Consider the following 24,835-nt stretch of genomic DNA (forward strand, 5'->3'; position numbering starts at 1 on the left):
GTTAAAGTTGGAAGTGGCTTTCTTCAAAACTTTCATTTTTGAAGATTTCGAAAATGGAGCGGTGGGCGGGTAACCGCCGACGCGTTAGAATATCTGGACAAGGTAAGGTTTACGTGATCTCATCGATGGTGTTCACTCATTTACACACACATATTTAAGCAAGTAAGAGAGTGGTTGCTTTGCTTTTGGAAGCCGTCTTCTTGTTTGTGGGCAGATGGTGGTTCAGAAGCAGTGAACTGATTTGTTGCTCTGTTTTGTCGGCTCAGGAGCATGGCTATAGGGAGATTACAGACGACTATTTTCAGACAACTATCATATTGCAGACCTTTTGTTTCGTCATTACGTTTTGGAACAGCATCGCTATTATATACACGCACAATGTCTAATTCACTGGAACCTTCCAAAAAACAGGCTACGCTGGCAAGGTTTTTCACCTCCATGGGTAAGAAGACTCCTCCCGCAGTGGAAGTGGCTACGAAACAAGAATCTCCAGAGAATCATGTAGATAAAAAGAGAAAAGTGGAAGTCCATCCATCTCAGTCTGTCGGTGCTTCAGAGAAAGCTGAAAGTCCCCCAGATCAAACCAAGTCGACGGTGCTGTATTCAGAGGTTTGTAACTTGTTCCAGCAGATTGAAGAAACGTCCTCTCGTTTAGCAATAATCAAGCTATGTTCGGAGTTTTTCATTAGAGTGATCAAGAATAATCCATCAGATATAATCATCGTTGCGTATCTTTTCATCAACAGACTAGGTCCCGACTATGAACCGGGTCTGGAGTTAGGGTTGGGTGAAAATCTGTTGATAAAGACAATTAGCGAAGCATATGGTAAGTCCATCAAGCAAATAAAACTGGAGTTGAAAGAAACAGGGGATTTGGGCACTATTGCACGCGATGCAAGGAATATCCAGCCGACCATGTTTAAACCAAAACCGTTGACAATCTCAGACGTGTTCAACAACTTGAAGAAAATCGCAAGCGCCACTGGTAAGGACTCGCAATTGAGGAAAATTAAGTTAATAAAACAAATGTTATCTGCATCTAAGGGTTTGGAGGCAAAGTTTCTAATCAGATCATTGGAATCAAAGCTTAGAATTGGGCTAGCGGAAAAAACGGTCTTGATATCGTTGTCGAAGGCACTGCTGCTACATGAACATTGGAAAGAGAAAGGGGAAAGTAAATTCGATGAAGAAGATGTCGAATCCATGGACTTAATTGAACAAGCTGAGGCAAAATTAAGGGAAGCACATTGTCAAGTACCTAATTATGAAATTGTCATTAACTTATGTTTACAAGATGGTATCCTGAATATTGACAAAACTTGTACCCTGAGACCTGGTATCCCATTGAAACCTATGTTAGCAAAACCAACAAAGGCAATTACAGAGGTCCTGAACGCTTTCCAAGGCAAAGAGTTTATTTCTGAATACAAGTACGACGGTGAAAGAGCACAGGTACATCTGTTGGAGGGCGGTGAAATGAGAATATATTCCCGTAACGGTGAAAACATGACTGAGAGATACCCAGAACTGGATGTGAAAGACTTCTTGTGTGTTGTGAAGGCCATCACCAACGACCAAGAAGGAGAAAATGCGATCCAACCAGTGAAGGACATTATCCTAGATTGTGAAGTTGTGGCTTGGGATGTCGAACAGAAAAAGATTCTACCATTCCAAGTGTTGACCACAAGAAAACGTAAAAATGTCGACTTGAAAGATGTTAAAGTCCGTGTCTGTCTGTTTGCATTTGATTTACTATACTTGAATAACGAAGGAATGATTAACAAGAGTCTAAGAGAAAGACAAGAAATTTTGCGTAAAGTCACAGTTCTTGTACCGGGAGAGTTCCAATATGCAACTTCTCTTATCACGTCTGATATGGATGAGTTACAGACGTTCTTAGATCAAGCCGTCAAGAATTCATGTGAAGGGTTAATGGTCAAAATGTTGGATGGTGAAGAGTCGCATTATGAACCAAGTAAGAGATCGCGTAATTGGTTAAAATTGAAGAAGGATTATCTGGATGGTGTTGGCGATTCATTAGATCTTGTAGTGATGGGTGCTTATTTTGGTAAAGGTAAAAGAACAGGTTCGTATGGTGGATTCTTATTAGGATGTTACAACGAAGACACACAAGAGTTCGAGACATGTTGTAAAATCGGTACTGGTTTTTCAGATGAGATGCTAGGGAACTTACACACACTCCTGCAACCTACTGAAATCGACAATCCACCAATGACGTACATATATGATTCCAGTGCAGAGCCCGACGTTTGGTTTCAAGCAAAGGTGCTGTTCGAAGTGCTGACCGCTGATTTGTCATTGTCTCCAGTGTACAAAGCAGGCAATTCAAGGTACGACAAAGGTATCTCGTTGAGATTTCCCAGATTCCTAAGAATCAGAGAGGACAAAGACGTGACTGACGGAACGACTTCTGAAGACATAATCGAATTCTACGAGAGTCAATCCCACATACAGAATTGAGAACGCCGGCCCGTCTCCAGACGGCCACTCTTTATAAACATTTGATGAAATATACAAATAATAGTCTTATTTATTAATATAATGAATGATATCTTAATTTTTTATATACAAGGAACTCATTAGGAATTTTATAAACTATGGAGTGCGGAAGGGACCGAGCTGCTTCGATATTGCGAATGCGAAGCACGCTTCCTCCTCCGTGACGGACCGGCCTCATTACCTGCCTTGAGACAGCTTTCTCTTCTCAGCCTTCTCTCTCTTCCTCCTCTTCCTCAATTTATGTTTCTTCATCTTCTTTTTCCTCTTCCTCATCACAGAATCCAATTCCATTTCGACGATATTCTGATGCGGCACATCACGAACAGGGGCCAATGGAGCCAATGGTCTCAAGTTCAACTGCACCAAGACCTTCGAGTTGATAACAGGGTTTCCCAGAATCGAGCTCGCTCTGCTGTCCACAAATGTATGCAAATAGTTTTTCCTCAATTTAAGGTTGAAGACCCCATGGAGAGCTCTCGGTGCCTTCCAAGCACAGTTTCTCACAATACCAAACATTTGCCTTACGCCCAACGCACCTGTGAGACTGCCAGATTGCCAAGTGAACCCAATCAACAAGCACTCACACAATCTCACGCTCAGAGACACACACTCACTCACTTATATATGAATACATATATAAGTGAGTGAGCTTGTTTGTATCTTCAGCCTGTCTTGCACACTGTGCGCTGCGACAAGCTACAGGCCGTTACCCGGCCCAGAAAGCCGGCGTTACCCGGCGTTACCAGCGACGTACACAGTGAGGGATCTGCGGGGAAGCGTCACAAAAGATATTGTGACGCGTGCTGTGGGTCCCTGACCTCAAAAGCACGCAGATCACATGTATTGCAGACGGTCTGGTCTGGTTTGGTCTGGTGTACCACACAGCGCAACCACCACGACAAGCTACTTAAATAGCCAGCATTCCATGATGGCATCTCTGCTGGTTCTCTCCAATGTCTGGCGTCACACTGGACGTATCTATAGCATGCACCATATACTTCCCCATCCCATCTGTCTAGAAAGCCCAGCCGAACCTCAAAACTAGCGGCCCTTGTTGCTTTTAACACTGCCAGTGCAACTGTTTTTTAAAAAACCATGTATGTAAACAACTATATAAAAGAGTTAAAAAAATGGGTCAACCCCTTACAGCATCGAACATATCGACACACACGTATATAAACTAGTATACTTCTTGGATTGACGTTGCCGGTTGGGTATGAGAAACACAATCATGGATATTAGAAGCTATACAGAAAGGAGGAGTGTCATCGAGCCCCACTACTCGGTTTTGGATCTCTTAGAGGCAAATATGGGGGGCCCTCCGCCGTCTGCTAATGTCATATCGAACTCAACGAATACGCAGAACGACTGGAATGCTATCATCGACCTCTCAGACTCATGGCAGATACTGTCTTCCTCATCAGAGAATTCGGAGGAAGAGGACATAGAGGTAAGGAACGGCACCTTGGGCAGGAGCAGGAACGCAAACATGAGCATACATGCATCGACCACCTCTGCTTACTCGCACAGTTACTTCGACCAGTCCGCCAGCGACACATCGAGCAGCAATCAGTTCGTTATGCCAAGATTGTCGTACTCCAAGAAGGAAGGGTCTCTTAAGGCGATCAGTGTCGTGGGATCCCATGCGGACTCCTTCTACCAGGAATACTTGCAGGTTAGCACTGGCGAGTACTGTTTCATGCTTGACGTGTCAACTGACAACAGTGTATCGTTGTTGGTAGTCCAGAACCATTTGGAGTTGCTAGATATTCTGAGGCATTCAAGGGATATCACCGTCGTGGCAATAGTGCTGAGTTTAGACCACAGAAGGGGCGACAACTTGGAGATTATTAAAAATTGCAATAAAGTGCTTTCTTCCATGAAGGAGAGGAAGTGGCCAATGCTGTACTATCCCAACCTGATAATCATTCACGAAAGGGCAAATAATAACCATGGAAGCAAAACGAAAGTAATAGCCAACTTGTTGCAGTTTCTCAGAGAACACGAGCCATCGAAATTGAATGGCAGCATTCGTTCTGATACTGTCTCGCAAGAGAGATCTGAGAGGATGATTAAAGAGCTGTTCAAACCAAACTCTGCTCCAGTTAATAACAAGAAGAATTTGAGTCGTTCCTCAATAAGAGCGATAAGAAATGTGAAGAGCATGAGGAAGAGTAAATATAAGCCAAGAATCCCTTTAACAGAGAGAGACAAGTCAGGTATAGGTAAGAAAGACGACAAAAATCAGAATGACAAAGATTGGTTCTATAAATGGAGTGTATCGATCAGTATAGGAATAGGAATTGGTGTCGGATACTGCTTATCCACCATCATTCCTTCCACCACGTTCAGTTACTTGTTACGAGACTTCGATTCTAATGAAACCAATGATCTCATTGCATACATGGATGTAGTCACAGACACAGATTCCGATTTTATAAAAGATACCATTGACAACGGCCAAACCATTAATCTCCCCCAAACATGGGATTTCTTGACCTCCACCGTCAGACACATTTGCGTTATTATGAAGTACATCATCCTCAAACCAATATCGTTTCTTGGTTCAAACTGGCAAAATTTAGACGATTCAAATAGAATCATAGCCATGAGCTATGTACTATTATGACTTATACATAAGCTCCGTTATTGGCATTACTTCACTACTTAAGTCGGAATATAGCATTTGAAAATATGTATGTCTTATATCGAATTTTGTAATCCAAAACACATATATCTAATATATCATCAAAGTTAACATATAAATTATCATTACTTATCTCATAGCCACTTGTATTTAACTCATTTATCGAAAATATAAAGATTTTAATTTCGCGAAGACCGTTAGAAACCTAATAAAGCAAAGTAATTAACAGTAAAATACACAATGGTTAAATTGAAATAACGATGACATTGAAGTTATATATATGTTTACTAATAAAAGCATATATAAACATATATAATTTATTTTCTGTTTTAAATAGAATCTCCTTCATGCTTTGCTAGTGATATCAAGTCAGACATAATAAAAGGCTATAATTCAATAATCAAACGAATAATATTTATGAGCATAGAGACAATATAATATTGCAAACCGCATGCAACTAATACCGAAAAAGTTTTGGAAGCCACCTTACAGAATAAGTATACGTGCTCAATTAACTGCACTTGTCAGTTTAGTTGCCATTATATCTTTGATTATTTTAGCTGTTACGGCTGGTGTTTATTTCACTGCAAACTATAAAAATTTAAAAACTGGGAGGTTATATATAGCTGCTCAACTAAAAGCTTCACAGATAGATCAAACCTTGAACTATTTGTATTACCAATGCTACTATCTATCATCAGGAGAGACATTGCAGAACTCGTTGGTTAGTTATTCTGCTGGTAACATCAGCAGTACTAACTGGTATGAATCAAGTCTGGTTCTCGAAAAATTTTTGACTTCATCAGATCTATTCTCTGTTGCAAGACTGTATGATACTAACTTTAATATAATGATCAATGCAACAAATAATGCTTCAGGAAATTACGTCCCAGAAAGCGTTATAGATAAATTATTCACTTTATCTTTAAATATATCACTACCGTCATCGTTGGAAACTATAGGCATATGCACAGATCCAGTATTAAATGGTAGTAATTTTCTAATGTCTATGTCGTTGCCTATTTTTGCTAATCCATCTATCATTTTATCAGACTCTAGAATTTATGGATACTTATCTGTGATTATGTCTGCGGAAGGTTTGAAGAGTGTCTTCAATGATACAACTGCTTTAGAAAACTCAGAGGTGTTTGTTATTTCGGCAGATTATTCCATAACAACAAATTTAGAGTATTTTAATTTTTTATTTGCCTCTGCTTACGATAATGCAGATAAAGATTACGATCTACATTACAGAATTGATAATGACACATTCGTATATAATGGTTTAGTTAATGGGAAAGGTGGTGCAGTGAAGAAGACTAACGGATTCCTTGGTACAGCTGCTGCGGTTGGTTATTCATCATGTTCATTCTCCTTAGTGAATTGGTTGGCTATTGTTGCTCAACCGGAAGCTGCCTTCTCAGAGTCTGCTACAAAACTAGAGAGAATTATCAGTGGGGTAGTTGTAGCAGTTGCTGTTTTTGTGTGCTTGTTAACATTTCCACTGTCACATTGGGCTGTACAGCCCCTCATCAGATTACAGAAAGCCACCGAGCGTATAGCAGAAGGGAGAGGTTTAAGACCCCCCCAACCTACTGTTGGTTCCAGTGTTAGCAGAAATAGCTCTATTAAATGGAGAAATAGTTTAGAAAATCATGTGAGATCATCGCTTGGTTTTAATGCTAATAAACTTTCTGACAGCGGAAGTATAACAGCAAATAATTTCAAAAATAACACTTCCTCCTCAAACTCAATCACCAGCAGTCATATATATGGTAATAATAATTCTAGTCATTCATCGATGGGAATAAATCCTGATGACGACCTTTCTTCTTCATCTCAGAAATATAAAACCTCTGCAAATTTAATCGAAGCAAGAGTTCCTGTTTATTGGAGATTACTACAAGATGAATTATCTGAATTGACAGACACGTTTAACACAATGACAGATGCTTTGGATCAGCATTATTGTCTGCTAGAAGAAAGAGTTAGAGCGAGAACGAAACAATTAGAAGCTGCAAAAATCCAGGCTGAATCGGCTAATGAAGCTAAAACAGTTTTTATTGCAAATATTTCACATGAATTGAGAACGCCATTAAATGGTATACTGGGTATGACTGCTATTTCGATGGAAGAAGATGACGTAGATAAAATTAGGGGGAATTTAAAATTAATTTTTAGATCTGGTGAACTATTATTACATATTTTAACAGAATTACTAACATTCTCAAAGAATGTCTTACAAAGAACCAAGTTAGAGAAAAGAGATTTTTGCATTACAGAAGTGGCCTTACAAATAAAATCAATTTTTGGTAAACTTGCCAAAGATCAGCATGTCAAACTTTCAATTATATTAATGCCTAATATACTACGGTCATATGTTCTATGGGGAGATTCTAATAGAATTATTCAAGTTGTGATGAACTTAGTTTCCAATGCATTAAAATTCACTCCTGTAGATGGTAATGTTGACGTTAGAATAAATCTACTGGGAGAGTATGATGAAGAAAGGAGTAAAGCTGAAGATTATAAAAAGGTTTACGTTAAGCAAGGAACAGAATTACCACTTAATATATCTCATTTAAAAACTGAAGAAAATAATGATATATCGAGGAAATCTGAAACAGAACTAAATAATGACGAAAATGAAACCCATACTATTTCAAAAGATGACACTGCAGATAGTTCTATTAAAATCGGCAATGAAGATGTGGAAATTTCTGAAGTTGATAAAATGGGAATGGCATCACTTGTTACAACATCTTCTAAATCATATGATGACACTGCATTAATGAAACAACTTATCAAATCGACTGATTTAGATGATGACGAAAACAAATTGGGTGTAGAACTAAAAGAACAGAAGACATGGGTAATTTCTGTAGAAGTGAAAGACACTGGTTCTGGTATTGATCCTAAATTACAAGAATCAGTATTTGAACCATTTGTTCAAGGTGATCAAGCATTGTCGAGACAATATGGTGGTACTGGTTTAGGTTTATCAATTTGTAAGCAGTTATCTACCATGATGAATGGTACAATGGAATTAGAATCTGAAGTAGGTGTTGGTAGCAAATTTATATTTACTCTTCCCTTGAAACAAACAAGAGAAATCAGTATACCTGATGATGAATTATTCAATGATGAATTTAATGCTGTTAGTAAGAAAAATAGAAAAGTTAAATTTAAATTTTCTGGTTCAAGCAGTGCTAAAAGTATTAAAACAAGAAATTCAATTGGAAGCTCTCTTAACAATAGGCATAGTACTACTTCTATAGATTCATCATCGTCAGACTCGGATGAAGAAGATAATGTTCGTCCATCGTCGGTCAGGTTGAATAGACCATTCCTACAAAGTACCGGTACAGCTACATCCACACAGAATGTCCCAACTTTAAATGCTCACACAGATGATAAATCTAAAAATAAAGTACTTAATAAGATGGATTTGATTTATATTTTGGTAGCAGAAGATAATCACGTAAACCAAGAAGTTATCAAAAGAATGTTAAAACTTGAAGGTATCAACAATATTGACTTGGCTAGGGATGGCCAAGATGCATTTGATAAGACAAAAATGTTATCGGAAAATAATGGAAATTATGATATAATATTTATGGATGTTCAAATGCCAAGACTTGATGGTTTAGCCGCAACAAAAATGATTAGAGAAGAGCTGAATTATACACAGCCTATTGTTGCATTGTCTGCATTCCCAAAAGAGGAAAACGTCAAAGAATGTTTAGATGTTGGTATGAACGACTTTTTGTCAAAACCGATCAAGAGACCAGATTTAAAAATAATTTTAAAAAAATATATAGAGGACTTTCAATAATTAATATATTTAAAAATGCATTTGTATAAATATCAATACATCCATATTTATAACATACAAAAAGAAAACATTTAAACATTTTAATAATTACAAGCATATTTATTGTAGTTTTAAAGGGTTCATAAGTTAACATTGATATTTTAAAATATATATAAATCTAGAAACAAAACAACATGATATACTTATATATGAACAACTTGTTTGAGATATAACAAGGAAAATTAGATGAATGGAATGCATCTATTTTAACTTCTTCTTTGGTCTCAATTGGTTTGTGTGACCACATTTTCTCTTTCTACAGTTGGTAGCTCTTGGTGGTAATCTGGCGTAACACTTACGACAAACAGATTTTTCACAGTTATACTTAGAAGCTAAAGCCTTTAGAGATGGTTCAATGATACCACCACGTAATCTCAAGACTAAATGAAGAGTAGATTCCTTTTGAATGTTGTAATCGGATAAAGTTCTACCATCTTCCAATTGCTTACCAGCAAAGATTAATCTTTGTTGGTCAGGTGGAATACCTTCCTTATCTTGAATCTTAGATTTAACATTGTCAATAGTGTCAGAAGATTCAACTTCTAAGGTAATTGTCTTACCAGTTAAAGTCTTAACAAAACTATAATAAAAAGAGAGTTCAAAGAAAAATCATAGAGTAACAAACAGTTAGTAACGCACAATTTTCAAAGAAACAATTGAAACAGTTAGTAAGATTAAACCAAAAACATAGAACACGACAAGTTAATTCATAAATATGAGTTAACTTATTATTTCTTATAGAAAACAATAATCATCAGTAACATACATTTGCATCTTTAATGAATCCTGGTGACTTTAAATAAAAGCTAGCAAAAGAAATCAAAAATAAAAAACACACCAGCAATACTTACAAACACAAACTATATGACATTCGTTTAAATATAATATATAATACTCTCTTTAATAAATGATTTCATAATTAATACGATTCATTGATTATTGAACTTCAAAATAATTCATATTTCAATATCTCAAAAATTAAAATGTTTAGTTTAGTTGACGGTTGGAGGGTATCGAATACACAAATTTCAGGCTGTTTGTGCATTATTTTTTCTTTTCCGAAATTTTTAATTCTCAATTAATGTTATCGTCCTTAATGATAGTATAATGTATCATTATGTACGTATTCGTTGATTGTGATATGATAGGGTTTGCCAACCCCTAATTTGTAAAGTGACAGCCCTTAGGGTTGTGATTAAGAGAAGCACAAAAACACAAAAACGTGAAAAATGTGAAACTCGAGCATATATAATACTACTGATAATCGCTTTCTTTTTGATAAACATTTATTTTAAAAACATGCTAGAATAATCATCTAAGTTACTTCACTTAGATACTCGGGTTTTCCTTGGAGGTTGATAAGAACGTGGCAGATTGATAGACTTACAGCTCTTACAGAGGTCGCTATAAAAACGACTATTCAATATCCTTTGCACACACTTATATTTGAACCTTGGCGGTTAAACTTTTTTCTCCCTCTTTTCCTTTTTGTATAGTTAGTGGTATCACAATACGTTTTAACAATGAATAAACAAGAGACAACCTCTTCAATTGTGGTTAATTCGGAAGAATGGGATGCTTTGCATAACAAATTAAAGGATTTAAAAGAACTAAATAATGGATTGAAAAATGAATTTCTAGTACTTTCAAATTCGTTAAATTTAAGTAATAACAACAGTAATAATTCAATCAATAAAAAACAACTGGATTTCTCTGAACTAGAAAAACGTTTTGAAGTCATAAACAGTATCAATGAACAATTAAAAAATGAATTGTATACTAAAAATAAAGAATACTTCCAAATAAAACAAGAGTGTGATGTGAAGATAGAAGATTATAAATCCAATTTGAATGAATTGAAACATCGATTGAGTAAAGAAATTTTGCAGAATAAAAATAATAAACAAAAAATAATTAATGTATATGAACATTCAATTAATGAATCATTGGAAAATGATAAAAAATATGTCAAAGATTTCGAAAAATTAGAGACTTTAGAATCAAAGTTTTTGGAGACTTATGATCAGATGAATATAATGAAAAATAAAATATACTTCAATACACAACCAGCAACACCAATTGCTGAAAATGAACCTAGCGAAGAAAGTTATGACGTTGAGGTCGATAACAATTACAACTCTTGGAGAACGTCGATCGAATATAATGAAAAATTAAATATCAAAAAGGTGGTATACAAGCTTCAAGAACGTCTTGAAACTGTCTCAACAATGAATAAAGAACTACTTAAGATCATTAAATTATCAGAGAATGAAGAAATGAATATTAGTTTACAAAATTTGAATTCAAATAATAACAACTTATATAATGATACTCATTCAAATAATGATTTTGAATTTGATATTAATAATATTGACGATATTAAAACAGAATTAATTAAAGAAAAATATGAGAAATCTTTATTAGAAAAAAAATTCAATGATTTTTTATTCGACATAGAAAGTAAACTACCGTATTTACAAAATAATTCAGTTGAAAATGAAACTAATAATGGTAATAAAATTGAAGAGCAAAAAATCATTCATGAACATGACTCTTTAAAATTAGAAAATCAATCGCTTAAAATTAAATTAAATGATTTTGAATCTACAGTAAAAACATTATTACAACAGAGATCTGATTTAGGGCATCAAATTAATTATTTATTAATCACTCAGTCATATCTTAATGAAGATAATAATAAAATATTAACTGAAAACGAATTGAATTTCATTAGAAATCTAGTTGCACAGCCAACCAATACTTGGAGTACTGAAACACAAAATATAATAAGTGAGAGGCTACTTAAATTTTCTAATGTTAGTGATTTGACAGCTAAAAATATTAAGTTGATAAGTTTAGTAAGGGAATTAACCAATAAAATGGAGTCTATTGAGAAGCAAAATTCACAAAAGTTTGGTGATTTAGAAATGGATTTCAAATCCATCGATGAAGCCAAACAAAGAATGATTGTTCTAAAAGAAGAAAATGTAAAGAACAAAGATATAATAAATCAAATCATATCAGAGAAAAAATTACTTGAAGATAAAATACATGGGTTAAATTCAACGGTTACTGAACTAAACAAATCAATGGAAATTAAACGAGAGCCAACGTTAAAGAATTTAGAACTTCAAAAAACTAATCAATCTTTGCTGGAAAAAAACAATCAGTTATCAATTGAAATTAGTAATGCCTCCAACGAAAATAAGATACTTAAGGAAAAGTTTGATCTATTAATTAAATCTTATACAGAGTTAAAAGAATTAAAGTCTGAAATATCAACCTATACTAAATCTAGTGTAATATCAAAAGACGGCAATGAGACTGCTAAGATTTCAGAGCTGGTTGATTTGAAGGCTAAGTGTAAAAACCTAGAGAAAAGTTTCAAAGATAGAGAAAGTAAGTTTCAAGAATTGGAAATTGAAAACAATAACGTGAAAGATGAACTGAAAAAAGTTTTATCTGAATATAATACGTTTAAATCAACTAGAGGTACTATCGATTCTTTCAATCAAAACAAAAACTCGATTGGTATTAATGAGAATACAAATAAGCAACTGCTAAAAGAAGAACTAAATACTGTCAAAAGTTTAAATAAATCCTTAGAAGCTAAGATAAAACTCCAAGAAAATGATATTAAAATTTTGATTGAAAAATATAAATCTCAAATCAAATGGTATCAAGACAAAATTGACGAAATGAATACAACAATGGAGGTTAAAATATCAAATTTAGCTAGCTCTGCCGAATCAGCAGCTATGCTAAAAAATAAAAATGAAATAGATGAATTGAAAAAACAAATAGAGACCAAATCTAAAGAACTTACAGAATCATTGGATAGATTTGCTAGGTTAAAAAAACAGGCAAAGGATAAGTTGAATGAATTTAAAGGTACTGAGAATAAATTGAGAGAAGATTATTGTGACTTAGAAAAATCTAAAAATGAATTGGAACAAAGGCTGTTACTATTAGAATCTTCAGAAAAAAGTCTTCAAGAGGAAATTGTTAAAATGAAGGATGAATTGATGACATCAAATAATGAACTTGATAACAACCAACGCTCACAAGAAGAGTTAAGAAATGAGTACGAAAAACAAAACAAACTATATAAAATTAAAGAAGAGGAACTAGAATCGGCTTTAAATCAACTGATGTTGAAAGAAAATCAAAATTCTGCTCTTGATCTCGAGAGTTTACCTGATGATGTAATGCTGAAGCTAAAAGAAATGGTTAAAAAAGATATCGAAATCGAGAATGATATAATTTTGAAGGCAAAACTGAAAGAGATAGAGAAAAATTCAGCAAAGGACGTAAACACCGATTCCATCGAGTTATCTGATGACAATATTTCTACGATGAAAGAAGCATGGGAAAAGGAATATCAGCATATACTAAAAATTAGAATCGAAGATGCTGAAAACCAAGCTATGGCGAGAACTAGGAAAGAGCTAGAGAAGGAATATGAGGAGAGGTTGTCGAAAGAATCTGAGAAATTAAGTGATCAGTATAATAACAAGTTAAAGGATGATCTATCAGAGGAACTTTTAAAGATAGATAAAAAATATGCGATGGAACTAGAAACCAAACTGAAAAACGAAACTGATGAAAGTAAAAAAGAATTTCAAGATGCCCTTGGTACAGAGCAGACAAAAAATAAAATTTTATCGAAAAAAATTGAGTTTCTTGAAACTCAAATAAAGGAACTCAAGGATGAACAAACTAAGCATCATTCTAACCCAATGAAGTCGGACGAGAAAATACCTTCAACTACCAATCTATCAACTAATTTTGCTTTTGGACAAAACCCATTTGTCTCTAATGCGAGTCAAAATGCTTATATGTCTAACGTATTTTTATCTGGTTCCCCCTTCTCTAGAAACGCACCAGAAAAAGCGTTCAAACACTCAACACCTGATAATACCAATTCATCTATAACTGTCCAACCAACTCTGACATTCAATACAGATTTTTCTAATGAAAGTAAAGATTTAAAACGTTCGGCAGAATCTGCAGCAGAAGATGATGAGGTTGAAGAAGGTGATAACAAAATTGCCAAGATACAAAGAGACGATTAAATATTGGATATTAAATGTAAATTGATAAATAATTGAATGTAAATACCTGTTATATATAACTTATTAAAACGTAAGGTGTGAATAGGGCAACTATATCATCACTTTCAAGCAAAAAGATTCAATTGAAAATTCAAATCATTTGGAAATTTAGAAATCGTTATTTTATTCTTATTTGATTCTGCCACGCCATGTTGATTATTAATATCATCTAGATTTAGCAATAATCCATCGCAGCAAATATCATACTTATATTTTTCTAACTTTTTATCTGAGTCGGTTTCCAATATTATTTGGAGCCCAGTACCTGATAAGTTAACTGGGTAGTAATATGTTAGATTATCTTTATTATTAATTTTCTCCCGTTCCTTATAACTATAGCCCGCCATAATTTTATTAACTAGCTTTTCCGTTGATAAACTTGCATCATAACCCAGTAAATGTAATTCATTTTTGAACACATCTGAATCTGGCGAAGGCATATAATTCAATTCCAAATTTGGAGTGTTAATAATGGCAAAGTATGCATAATTTCTACTAATACTTTCTGAGCCATTTTTTGTTGTAAGTCCAATATTTAGGTCATAGTTTTTAAAGATATTTTCACTGGCTTTAGCAAACCTTTCAGTACCCATTTTTTGATATTCATCTGAGTCACAGGCATGCAATAGGTTTGCATGGAACCCCATTGAGAATATAATAAAGAAAATAATTGTCTTTTTGTTTGGTAATGTTACTGTATACAATGGAAAGTCTTTAATTATTAATTCATTGTTCAAGAATTTTTGGAAAACTTGATGCGGTGAACTTAAATGAATAGAACTTGCTAAAGCATTACCAGTCCCTAATGGGATTGTAAATATATTCATTTGTCTCTTATTTTCACTACATGAAATGAAGTTTTCTTTCTGCACCTTTGTTAGATTGTTTATAAACTCCGAAACACTTGTATCACCCGACAGAAATATTATGGTGTAATCCTTGGAAGCCTCAAACTTTGTTGCAAGATCCTTGATTGAATCTTCGCCCTCGGTTCTTATATATTTATGTTTGAAGTTTGCCTCTTTGAAAACAGGTTTCATCACGTTATTATAGAAATCATTTTGTCCTGTCCTTCCTACACCCGAACAGATCGAATCGATGACCACCAACTCTGAGCTTGCCAGCAAACTATGCACCTCCAAGGCAGCAGATTCCTCTGTACATTTATAAGACTCTAATTTGAAACTGGAATATTTTGAACCTTTTTTCTCAGCCACCACATCATACACCATATCGCCAATTTGAACCAGCTTGAGCCTCTCGAGCGAATCAATCTCCGTTGTCATTGCTGAAGAATAAGCAGCCAACACACAGTGTTAACAACGTTCCTGTCAGCTCCCCACAGCTGAGTATATAGTCCAAGCAGGCAGATACTAACATATTTATAACTGGTTAATAACTCCGATGGTCCCTGCTTCTTCCCAATTCCATTTCTCGACGGTGAACCCTGCCAAGCCCTACCCGTCCCCGGAACTCCCAAATCCCAAACCCTGGCCCACTGGCAACCCTAGCCCGTTCGCGTACGGAACAGAGGCATCCGACATTATGAATTTCTATTTTTGCGGGGCAGAACGAATGAGGAATGTTTTCTCGAGAGCCACTGACACAGACACTGACGCAGACACAGAGAATGTTGAGATTGAAATTGGATCTTTCGAGTTTCGAGACATTGAAATATTGTTGATTTGGTAAGCAACTGCATTAAGTGATGATTCTGTGCATGTTACTGGGAAAACGGCAGGCGCTTGGTAACCTATATCGACCTGAAAAGACTTGGAACAGTTTCTCGAGATGTTTTTTGCTTGTAGAACTGTGTGTTTACCTGTTTGATCAAGGGCAGGGCTAGCTAGTTTTGAGGTCATATAACTTACGCTGTGGGTGGGTGAATCTAATCCGAGTATGAGACTCTCGTTCGTAACTGTGAATGTGATGTGGGATTGTTTTCTGTTGTGCCCGATGACCTTGGTCGAAGAGTCTTTGGTTATAACTTTTATTTGATGTCTATGCATATATATAAAGGTATGCTTTTATAAATAAGGAGATTCTCTGTCGTTCTTTTTATTAGCAGGGTTACTATTGGCGATTGTGAGTGCGTATCGTGTTGGCATTCTGTTTACTTTTGCTTGTCGAAGATGTCAGCGTATACAGGAAATATGAATAAAGATAATAAGAGAATCTTACAATCAATTGATGAACCTTGGTTTTCATTAAAGTTTAGAAAAGTCTCTCCATCAGTGAAAGAATATGGATCTCAGTCTAAGGGAGATTTGGATTCAAAAAAATGTTCAGAGACTGAGCCAGTGACGCCTGAGTCGGAGACTGTGTCACCAATTGCGCCTATTAAACCCGTGAATAGCAGTCAACACTCCAAACCTGTGGCTGATATTGAGAAGTCAATCGAAATCGATCATATGCTCAATGCTGATGAAAAACTGGATCCATTGGCAGGCTTGTTACCACTGTTTATGTCAATTGAGAGAGCAGAAACATCTATTGAAACAATAAGCAGTTCGCAGGCCCTGTTGTTCTTGGATGGGAATGAAGATGTCATAAACAGTTATCTAATGAGGTTATTTAAATTACACACAAAAATAGTCTCACGATATACTGAGTTTATTGCAATTGCCTTGAACATAAATAATACTCAGGAGGATCTAATTAGAGGTAAAGAGTATGTTACGAAGGGAAGACTTAACGAAAGATTAATAAATCATTGTTTAAAGCCACTATTAGAAATAATTGAAAATTATAAAAATCATATGAAAATAAATGGTATTAACGTTTCAGTCATTAATAATGATAATATCATAGAATTTATTCAAAGTTTTATTATAGATATAACTCATATGTTGGAAGAAATACCTCTAAAATTTCACTATGATTGGGAACTACATATTGGAGATCTTAATAGATTATTAATGCTATTGAGTGTAAAAGATCAAGAAGTCTATCGGCTTAACTCGCTACACAGGTATAATATAATTGCTCCAGTGGTCGCAGTAAACTACTCTCCAAATAATGGTAAAGAATCAGATATAAAGAATCATATGTGCAATTATTACTTCAATTTATCCAAAGTGCAACATTCAAGTCTAGCTCGGATTGTCACTCTGTCAAAATGTCTGTGTATTGAAAATACCAATGTTTATCAAAAATCAATGGCCCAATTAGCCATTGATAAAATTATTTCTAAATTATTAAATAAACAAGTAAATTTGAAACAGTCTATGGGTGGAACCACTATATTAATGAAGTATTTCACTCTTCTAAGCTTATTTTTTGGATCTACTAGTTCTTCTCAACTATCAGGTATGGAGAGAAGTTCACTACATTATTTTTGGAATGAGTTCGCAAATGAATATCACCTTAATTACAGTTCTCTAAGAAAGCCAGTGAACTGCAAATACAGGCAGAAAGAAATAAATTATAGCATGTTTTACTTTAACAATGCACCCTTGTTTTCATTGATTAGTATTGTTGAGACAATTATAATGAATAAAAAATTGAATCCGTTTTTTTGCGTATACAAATCTAGCGATGACTTTGAAATAAAATCTGTATCATTGAGTAATTGGAAGATATTAATAGAACAAATGGACGATACTTTACTACATAGTAACAAGCTCTTATTCAAAAAATTTCTAATGTTAAATGTTGCAATTTCACAGCCTTTCATTCTTCCATGGTTGTTATTCTATATTTCTGTCGCTTCCGAGGTCGCCAATGTCACTGACCGACATGTCTTACTGCTTTGGAAGGATCTACTACAAAATCTTCTGCCTTGGGATGATATTGTGACTTACTTAAATGAATCAATTGATATGGTCAATAAACATTCAATAAATTCAAAAACTTTGAGAGCTTTAATTAAAAATATAAAATCATGCTCATTATATGATTTACTATATTACATGATGTACGAAAGTAATTTCCAAGAGATTTCTATGTGTGAAGGTTTCATCTGGTTTGATAGCCTTGCATCTAAGATTAAACAAGCAAGCATCACTACCAATGAAAGTTTAATGAAATTTAAAAGTTATAATGCTTCAGAAGACAGTCTTATTTACGATGATGATGACCAAGTATATACAAAAATGTGGACTCGAGCTCTTTTAATAATATTATTAATTAAAAATGTCATAAATGATTATCCAGAATTGATAGATGTCAGTATACGTGGTCAGTCACTTACTAATAGTAGTTGCATCAAAAATAGTGATTCGTTAACTAATGATTATCTTTTTGATTGGGGATTTGAACTTAATAACAATAATGCTGTCATTATTGATGATACTCTACATGGAAGAAATAGGATTTTCAAATTTTCATATATACCTGACTTTCAGGATTTCGATAAAAATGGGGATATTACTTGGGGCTATTCATTAATATCTAACTATGATTATATATATAGTAATGATTTCAATTCTGAGGAAGATGGTAATTTTTTCCAGAGGTATAGTAGGAGGCTACTATCTGCACATAATGATTACTCTGAAGATAAAAGTAAGAAATACTTACCAAAACTTGAAAATAATTATTTTATGGTTGACACTTTAGCTTGGTTGAAACACTCAAATAAATTGAAAAGATTCATTGCTGAAGAAAAAGTTAAAGTTATCTTATCTGTATCTATCCTGAACGATTTGAATGAACTTAAGAATTATTCAGAACATGAAAGTGTAAGAAGTTCTGCATCTAGAGTCATGATTGTTATTAATTATTTATATGCCATGAATCAGATTAACATTTTAAAAGAATTTGAATCACCAATTTCTAAAGCTTTAAAAAATATAGATGGATCCCAGATCTTGAATTTTAATGGGAAATTTAAAAACGATTTGCTAACCAAAGAAAATGGTCCTGGACAGCAATTGAATATGATAGAATTACGGATGGACAATGTCGTTGTTGTGTCAGATGATAAACTATCACTCGCGACCTTTAAGAAGAAAGGATATAATGTTGTCAGTACAAAAGTTTTATTTTCAGTTGCATCGCTACAGGATTGGCTGCTCTAATACATGTATAACTTGGTCACAATAGCTTTATAGTAATGAAAAATATACTTCACATCATCAATGCCCTTTGGAATCTTTTTTTTTATGAAGTGCGTATTTATAATACATAAGAGGCTGGTTGCAAGCAAGTTTGTGTAATAACCTATTAAGTTTATCAACAAGTTTACTTTTTCTTTTCTTTTATTTATATAGATTTTTGATTTTTGTGTTTACTCATCGTCTCCTTCTGAATCTATCAATAGGTTTAAACTGTAAGATATTCTCCACTCCGTGGGAGCTTGGAGGGCCCATCGGTGGCCTTCTTAAATCTCTATTGTTAACAGGAATTGCGGTATATCTATTTTGTGGAATTCTATTAAGCTGACTGGGATTTTGGTTGACAGATCTATCTTTATTCATAGCATTATTTGGGATACTACTACTATCTGATGAATTGAATACATTATTTTCTTGATTTGTATCGTTCATATACACATCAAGTAATTTATGTGTTTTGACATTCTTCCATGGGTAAAATCCTTCACCAAACCAAAAATGCTGAACAACTGGAAATTTATTTAATACTTCAACCATATACATTTTCACTAACCCTGAGTTAACTTTAAGCCAGCTATTTACAGTGGTGGAAATATCATATAATATTGGTGAATGTTCTGAAAAAGGGCCACTTTTAACTTTATATATGAAATCAATTGTATAACAATAAAAATTCTTATGCATATACTCGGTAACAATCTTTTTATTAATAATATCACTTGGTGAGAATGGAGGGTTTGGGTTTTCAGATAATTGAGAACTACCGAGTATATATGATAAATGAAAATGATCATCTAATCCCCAAACTCCGTGTGACCCTGCCGGTTCTAATGTATATGTTACAATCAATTTTTTAACTAACTCATAGTAACAATGGAACATATGAAGCAAATCTACTCCTTTAAAGTTTTCTGTCCATAGCCCCAGCATATCCATTGCTGCTATCACAGCAAGAAATGATAATTCATGGCCTGTACCGTAATCTAATCTAGTTGCTGACCCTAAACTGTTGCAAAGATAATAATTTAGTTCAATTATACATCCTTTTAATTTCTCAAATTCCCCTTTTTCCGTTGCATGATTTGAACATCCTAGTACTTTCTCTAATAGTAACGGCACTTTCGAATCAATTAGGGAATGCCAATTTCTGCATGCTAAGTTACCGTATCTTCTTGGACCTTCGAATGGTGGGATTGTGTCAATATCATTGCTCAGCTCCGTGAGTAGGCTTGACATTTCGTTAACAATGGTAATTTCAGAAACATAGGTTAAGTCAGGTATTTCAACGTTATGAACCATATTGATATATTTGTGTAAATAATACTTCAATCTGTAAATAGCAATTGATGATTGAAACGTAAAGGTACTCTGCGAATCGTAAATCCTCTTTAAGGGAAGTGAGAAAGACTGCTCTTTTATATTAATTGTGGATAAATCTTCCATATGAAACGATTACTTGATATTTTTGTACTTATAGATCCTTTGAAAAAAATAATATTTATAAATATGTAATAATATTATATTGGAATTCACAGGTTTTGATCGTGTTTCCCTAACTTGGCTATATAAATAGATAATACTTCCTTTTGTGTATCAGAAAACTTCATAAATACCACTGCTAATTGTTTTATATATTTCAGTTCATTTTTCAGATTACCTAAAAGTACTACAACGCTGACATTAAAATAAGGGAACATTTTATTTTAGTACAATAATTAAATACATATCTATAAGGATGTTATTATAAAATGAGCATCTATATAAACTACACATTCAATGGAACTTAAACTCTTGATAATGTATTGTTATTTTTAATTCAGTTTATTCCATGTTATTTTTATCATAAATAAAACACTATATTAGTGAGATAGTCTATATGCAGATGAATTTAAGAACTTAAAAGACTACTTATGCATTTTCTTAATCAATTTTTTCATAAAACAGTACATATACATGGCTGCTGGAAACTTTATTAACACCTTCATCAATGTTACCATGGTTTAACTCATGTTTTACAACTTCATCATCAAAGTAGTACCATTGTTGTTCATTTTTACCCAAATCGTGATTACGGTTTTTATTGACTAAGGTCGTATAATGACCACTTGCAACTTGATTCCCCATATGATTAACAATAGCATACAATCTGTATTTACAAACTTCTTCGTTTTTCAGTACAATATTAAGAATCAAAGGATATGCAACAACAGTTTCATTTTTCTTGCTCATATCATAAAAGAATCTCGATAAATGGATGACTAAAATTTTGGGCATTTTTATAAAATTTAATGATTTAATAGTTTCCATCTTTTTTGATTTCCATTTCTCGGAAGATTTATGTGAGGAATGTCTACCAAATGGCGAAAGTGATCTACTTGTAGGGTTATATTTCTTTGGTAATAAAAATAACCTAGATTTTCTATTTTGTTTTGAATCATCCGTAGTTTCAGATGTATGCTCTTTATGGTGGTCATTATGCGATGTCTTTACAAAGTTATCACTCTGCGAACCGCAACGGGAGCAATCCCAAGCATTTTCTCCAGATAAAACTTCATCTCTCGTAAACATGTTAATACAATCTTCTAACTTGACTCTATTAGTCCTTGAAAACGACATCACAGAAATTTTAGGAATTGCTAATGATAGTACGTAAAAAGATGAATAATTAAATGAGCTATATCCACACCTTTGACAGTTTATACTATTCTCGATCTGACCTTGAAAAATATCATCTATAGGTGATACACCGCCAGATAAATTTGAATTTTCAAACCATTTTTTGTACTGATCAACTTTCACGTGCATACGTTCTGCATCATATAATAGTAAATTAGAATAATCATTCAATACAGTATCTTCTTTTGAAAGCTCGTCGTGTAGTCTATCTAAAACTAACATTAAAAATTCTTGTGTATCTTGTTGATCATCGGGTATCTTTAAATCAGGCCTGAGTTGATTACAAGTTTTAAGAAAACTTGCTGGTACCACTGAACAGCCACCATTCAAATACATCTTTCTAAATAAGATACTAAATGATCTGGATAGATTTATTTTATCAGTAACTTTATGATTAATGTATGATTCGTACTTCGTTGTAATAAATAAATCACGTAAAGTAGTAGTTGCAAATAGGCATTGTAACATACTGCTTATGTAACATGTATTACCCAAATTACGCAAACCTGTGATAGATAATGAAACGTAGGTGTTTGGATTTTGCTCAATTGTTGGTACCGGTGTAGCATAAGATTTTAAAGCTTTATATTGATGCTTCTTTTGGTTATAAGAGGGTTGATGGTTGGGACTAGGTGTTCTAGGTGGTATTGGAGGTGATATGTATTCGATACGTCTGTGTTTTCCCTGCACGTCTATATTTTCTAGCCGCTTATCTTCTATTAGCGTTGTCAATTCATTGTTTTGATAGGTTGAAGGAATTTCAGGTATGCTCGATGGTGGAGGTGGAGGAGGTCTCTTCCTTATTCTTAGAGGAACTTCAGGCTGCTTCCAAGACGTTGCCTCTAGTGTCTTCATTTCACCAGTTGGTACAGTATTTTTATTTAATTCTGTAGCATGAAGTTTTTTAATAAAAGGTGTTATATCTATGCCATATTCTTTATTGTATGTCTTCAGCACTTTTTTCCATTTTTCAAAACCTCCAAGTAAATTTGTCGGTACCTGTTTTAAATTTAAGGACTTTGTTGACAATAATAAATAGAAAAATGTAAAGCAAAAATCATAATCCGTCACCATAAAAGTTCTTATATCTGAATAATAAACAATATAATCAAATTTGTTTACCTCTGAAATTAATGGATTATTGATTCTTTTAACAAGCTCTTCAAAAGAATATATTGGTGTCTGAGTTTCTTCATTCCATAACAAATTGGGATCGATTTTTATGATATGAGGAGCAATGATATGGTTTGTTCTAGATGCCTTGGGTATTCTTAAATCAACCAACAATAGTTTCTGTCTTTCGGTAGGACTGGATAAAATAGAATATAATTCCGAACATGTTATAACATTCTGTTTTTGTAATCTATCCATACTCTGAATATAGCTGTTGGATAATCCGTAATGCGCGCCTGAATCGGATTCCTCATCTTGATTATTCATATAAACTGAATGATAAGAATCCTTACGATGTGTTACTGATCTATCAACAGGTAAGTCTTCAATTAACATTGAATTATCGTGAACTTTATCGTTCTCATTGTGAGGAAATGGGACCAAAAAAGCAGAAGATATACTGGAATTTCTTTTTTTTTGGTATGGTGATAATGGCGAATAACGACGTCCCAAAGGTTCAGAAATACTTGATGCATCAATTTCCTCATCAGAAAACTCTACCGGTTGTTCTAAAGCTAATTTTAGCTGATCATTGGGTTCTAATGAAGGAATATGCCAAATTGGTGCTGTGTCTTCAGCTTCCTCAGATGAATTACTATTACTTTTAACATTGTTGAAGCTTCCTGTGCTATTATTGCTATTTGAATAATTTGGAGTTTGTGGAAAATGTGATTGCAGTTTATTATCAGTAGAAATAGTTTCACCATTATGATGATTATCATTAATCGATAATTTTGAAAATTTAGAGATATTGTTTACCTTTGGTGCAGGACTTGAATACGCTCTATCACGTTTAATAACTTTTTCTATACCTTCTAATTCTAAAATTGATTCGTCTAAAATAGAGTCGACTTCATTTTTCACAATTGCTAAGACATTTGTCATATTCGCTTGGTTTTGATATAATATTTTTAATTCATTGTAAATTCTAAATGATTTATTCCTAATTTGGAATTGTGTTGAATTTGGAATAATTAAATATAAGTAGAAACAACCAACGATATATGCAGAAAGACATTCATCGTATTTCTGCTCATGCAATAAATCCAAATATGATTCTAATAAATATGCTGTATGCTCTAACATCTCAATGAGTTTCGTCAACCGTAATTGAGGAAAATGACCTTTAATTTCATTGTTGTAGGTATCGGATACTCTCTTAAGTAATTCATTCGAGTACTCTGGAGTAAAAGTAGATTCAACTTTCATTCTACAATATTAATCAGCCCGTTCTTACTCACAGACAAGCACTTATTCACTATATGAAATGATATGTGTCTATTTATTGGTTCTAAAAAAAACCATCAACACTGTTACAAAAATACTGATCTCTAGTGTCGCCAAAAGGTATAGGTTCTTGTTTGATTGCATAAACTATCTCAATTATTCACTGTACCTCATTCTATATATAGTTCTTTTATATAGAATTATTGCTTTCGGCCATCATAGAAAATGCTCCCCTTTGCTATATCATGTACCACGAGGACATTTTTTATGATCTTTGAAAAATTGTTCGATAAAAGATAATATATAGATTGCGATGAGCTTATTCATTAATTAGTCGATTTATGCATATTTTAATATTTGTTTTAAATGATCAGATATTATTAAAATTAATTTGAGTAATAGTTCAGTAATCAGTGCTAGACACAAGGATAGATATATATGGTATACCTTCAAATAGAGCCGGGTTTACTACTTTGAAGATCTGTTGGAAGCCTAGGATCAGATTTTTAAGTCAATAACATCAAAAAAACAGCTTACGTTTTGGAAC

The 24,835-nt window shown here is 33.7% G+C and overlaps 10 protein-coding genes across 10 annotated transcripts; 5 read left to right on the top strand and 5 right to left on the bottom strand.

Annotated features, from left to right (window-relative positions):
* Positions 1–270: 270 nt before the first annotated feature.
* On the top strand, positions 271–2,481 carry CDC9 (DNA ligase (ATP) CDC9; the record flags this gene model as incomplete). The annotated part of the gene is made up of 1 exon (XM_003685477.1): positions 271–2,481. One exon carries the CDS (start codon positions 271–273, stop codon positions 2,479–2,481), a length of 2,211 nt encoding a protein of 736 aa, XP_003685525.1.
* Positions 2,482–2,697: 216 nt separating this feature from the next.
* QRI5 (mitochondrial 37S ribosomal protein mS38) lies at positions 2,698–3,036 on the bottom strand (the record flags this gene model as incomplete). Its single annotated transcript, XM_003685478.1, has 1 exon — positions 2,698–3,036. One exon carries the CDS (start codon positions 3,034–3,036, stop codon positions 2,698–2,700), a length of 339 nt encoding a protein of 112 aa, XP_003685526.1.
* A 700-nt stretch (positions 3,037–3,736) lies between these two features.
* On the top strand, positions 3,737–5,149 carry ATG32 (mitophagy protein ATG32; the record flags this gene model as incomplete). The annotated part of the gene is made up of 1 exon (XM_003685479.1): positions 3,737–5,149. One exon carries the CDS (start codon positions 3,737–3,739, stop codon positions 5,147–5,149), a length of 1,413 nt encoding a protein of 470 aa, XP_003685527.1.
* A 469-nt stretch (positions 5,150–5,618) lies between these two features.
* On the top strand, positions 5,619–9,002 carry TPHA0D04590 (uncharacterized protein; the record flags this gene model as incomplete). Its single annotated transcript, XM_003685480.1, has 1 exon — positions 5,619–9,002. The coding sequence occupies one exon, from the start codon at positions 5,619–5,621 to the stop codon at positions 9,000–9,002; it is 3,384 nt and encodes a 1,127-aa protein (XP_003685528.1).
* A 240-nt stretch (positions 9,003–9,242) lies between these two features.
* On the bottom strand, positions 9,243–9,815 carry TPHA0D04600 (ubiquitin-60S ribosomal protein L40 fusion protein; the record flags this gene model as incomplete). The annotated part of the gene is made up of 2 exons (XM_003685481.1): positions 9,243–9,621; positions 9,808–9,815. 2 exons carry the CDS (start codon positions 9,813–9,815, stop codon positions 9,243–9,245), a joined length of 387 nt encoding a protein of 128 aa, XP_003685529.1.
* A 749-nt stretch (positions 9,816–10,564) lies between these two features.
* Positions 10,565–14,116, top strand: TPHA0D04610 (uncharacterized protein; the record flags this gene model as incomplete). The annotated part of the gene is made up of 1 exon (XM_003685482.1): positions 10,565–14,116. One exon carries the CDS (start codon positions 10,565–10,567, stop codon positions 14,114–14,116), a length of 3,552 nt encoding a protein of 1,183 aa, XP_003685530.1.
* A 104-nt stretch (positions 14,117–14,220) lies between these two features.
* TPHA0D04620 (uncharacterized protein) lies at positions 14,221–15,441 on the bottom strand (the record flags this gene model as incomplete). The annotated part of the gene is made up of 1 exon (XM_003685483.1): positions 14,221–15,441. The coding sequence occupies one exon, from the start codon at positions 15,439–15,441 to the stop codon at positions 14,221–14,223; it is 1,221 nt and encodes a 406-aa protein (XP_003685531.1).
* Positions 15,442–16,287: 846 nt separating this feature from the next.
* TPHA0D04640 (uncharacterized protein) lies at positions 16,288–19,176 on the top strand (the record flags this gene model as incomplete). Its single annotated transcript, XM_003685484.1, has 1 exon — positions 16,288–19,176. The coding sequence occupies one exon, from the start codon at positions 16,288–16,290 to the stop codon at positions 19,174–19,176; it is 2,889 nt and encodes a 962-aa protein (XP_003685532.1).
* A 213-nt stretch (positions 19,177–19,389) lies between these two features.
* On the bottom strand, positions 19,390–20,655 carry RRD1 (peptidylprolyl isomerase RRD1; the record flags this gene model as incomplete). Its single annotated transcript, XM_003685485.1, has 1 exon — positions 19,390–20,655. One exon carries the CDS (start codon positions 20,653–20,655, stop codon positions 19,390–19,392), a length of 1,266 nt encoding a protein of 421 aa, XP_003685533.1.
* A 477-nt stretch (positions 20,656–21,132) lies between these two features.
* Positions 21,133–24,270, bottom strand: UBP7 (ubiquitin-specific protease UBP7; the record flags this gene model as incomplete). The annotated part of the gene is made up of 1 exon (XM_003685486.1): positions 21,133–24,270. One exon carries the CDS (start codon positions 24,268–24,270, stop codon positions 21,133–21,135), a length of 3,138 nt encoding a protein of 1,045 aa, XP_003685534.1.
* Between the last annotated feature and the right edge of the window lie 565 nt (positions 24,271–24,835).

This window comes from Tetrapisispora phaffii, chromosome 4 (assembly GCF_000236905.1).
Source record: "Tetrapisispora phaffii CBS 4417 chromosome 4, complete genome".
Lineage (NCBI taxonomy): Eukaryota > Fungi > Ascomycota > Saccharomycetes > Saccharomycetales > Saccharomycetaceae > Tetrapisispora > Tetrapisispora phaffii.